General features: G+C 49.2%; 1 protein-coding gene across 1 annotated transcript; it reads right to left on the bottom strand.

Moving 5' to 3' along the window:
• Positions 1-951: 951 nt before the first annotated feature.
• Positions 952-1,206, bottom strand: LOC129015787 (NADH dehydrogenase [ubiquinone] 1 alpha subcomplex subunit 3-like). Its single transcript, XM_054454346.1, has one exon. The coding sequence runs from the start codon at positions 1,204-1,206 to the stop codon at positions 952-954; it is 255 nt and encodes an 84-aa protein (XP_054310321.1).
• Between the last annotated feature and the right edge of the window lie 301 nt (positions 1,207-1,507).

Below are 1,507 nucleotides of genomic sequence, written 5' to 3'. Positions count from 1 at the left end.
CACCGCACACAGCTCAGATATCCAGATATTTATTTAGTTAGTTAGTTTTAATTTATTTATTTAATTTTTTTGTTTGTTTGTTTTTTTGAGACGGAGTCTCGCTCTGTCACCCAGGCTGGAGTGCAGTGGCACGATCTCAGCTCACTACAACCTCTGCCTCCGGAGTTCAAGCAATTCTCTGCCTCAGCCTCCCAAGTGTCTGGGATTACAAGTGCCCACCATTACATCTGGCTAATTTTTTGTATTTTTAGTAGAAACAGGGTTTCACCATCTTGGCCAGGCTGGTCTTGAATTCCTGACCTCGTGATCTGCCCACCTTGGCCTCCCAAAGTGCTGGGATTACGGGCCTGTGCCACCGTGCCAGGAAGTTACATATATATATCTATTTATTTATATTTATATATATTTGTTTGAGATGGAGTCTCGCACTGTTGCCTGGGCTGGAGTGCAATGGCGCGATCTTGGCTCACTGCAATATCCGCCTCCCGGGTTCAAGCGATTCTCCTGCCTCAGCCTCCAAGTAGCTGGGATTACAGGCACCCGCCACCACGCCTGGCTAATTTTTTGTATTTTTTTTTAGTAGAGACAGGGTTTCACTATGTTGGCCAGGCTGGTCTCAAACACCTGACCTCGTGATCCACCCGCCTTGGCCTCCCAAAGTGCTGTTACAGGCGTGAGCCACTGTACCCGGCCCCAGAATTTATTTTTTAAAGACGGGGTCTCATTTTGTTGGCCAGTTTTGTCTTGAACCCCTGGCCTCAAGCAATCTTCCTGCCTCGGACTCCCAAAGTGCTAGAGTTACAGTTACGGCATGAGCCACTGCACCTGGCCTAGATCAGATATTTAATGCAATTTTTCTTTTTCTTTTCTTTTTTTTTTGAGCAGGGAGGGGTTGGTTTTCACATTTTTAGTGGGAGCCATGGGAGGGTCCTCCTCTGTCAGTGGAGGTGCTCACAATTTCTTCAGCCACTCCAAACTGGGGCCTTGGGGGTCCTGGGGGTGGCTGGGCACGTCGGGCATGTTCCCATCATTGCAGACAGGCATTGGGTAGTTGTAGGGTATTGCCTCGTTGATCATGATGGAGTACTTGGTGTAGGGGCTAAGTGGGGGTAGAATTACAGTGAGGCTCTGGATGACAAAGGACATGACCAGCACTGGCTCCTTGGCCCAGGAAATCTTGAGGAAGGTGCTGAGTCTCGTGGCCATCTTGATCTCGGTGGTGGCGACAGCGGCCTTTTTTTTTTTTTTTTTTTTTGAGATTGAATCTTGCTCTGTCACCCAGGCTGGAGTGCAGTGGCACGATCTCGGCTCACTGCAACCTCCACCTCCCAAGTTCAAGCAATTCTCCTGCCTCAGGCTCCCGAGTAGCTGGGATTATAGGCACGTGCCACCACACCCAACTAATTTTTGTATGTTTAGTAGAGATGGGGTTTCACCATGTTGGCCAGACTGGTCTCGAACTCCTGACCTCATGATCTGCCCGCCTCAGCCTCCCAAGTGCTGGGAT

This window comes from Pongo pygmaeus, chromosome 18, assembly GCF_028885625.2.
Source record: "Pongo pygmaeus isolate AG05252 chromosome 18, NHGRI_mPonPyg2-v2.0_pri, whole genome shotgun sequence".
Taxonomy (NCBI): domain Eukaryota; kingdom Metazoa; phylum Chordata; class Mammalia; order Primates; family Hominidae; genus Pongo; species Pongo pygmaeus.
Note: the sequence above shows the minus strand (reverse complement) of the source record. Positions and strands in the feature narration are given on the sequence as shown.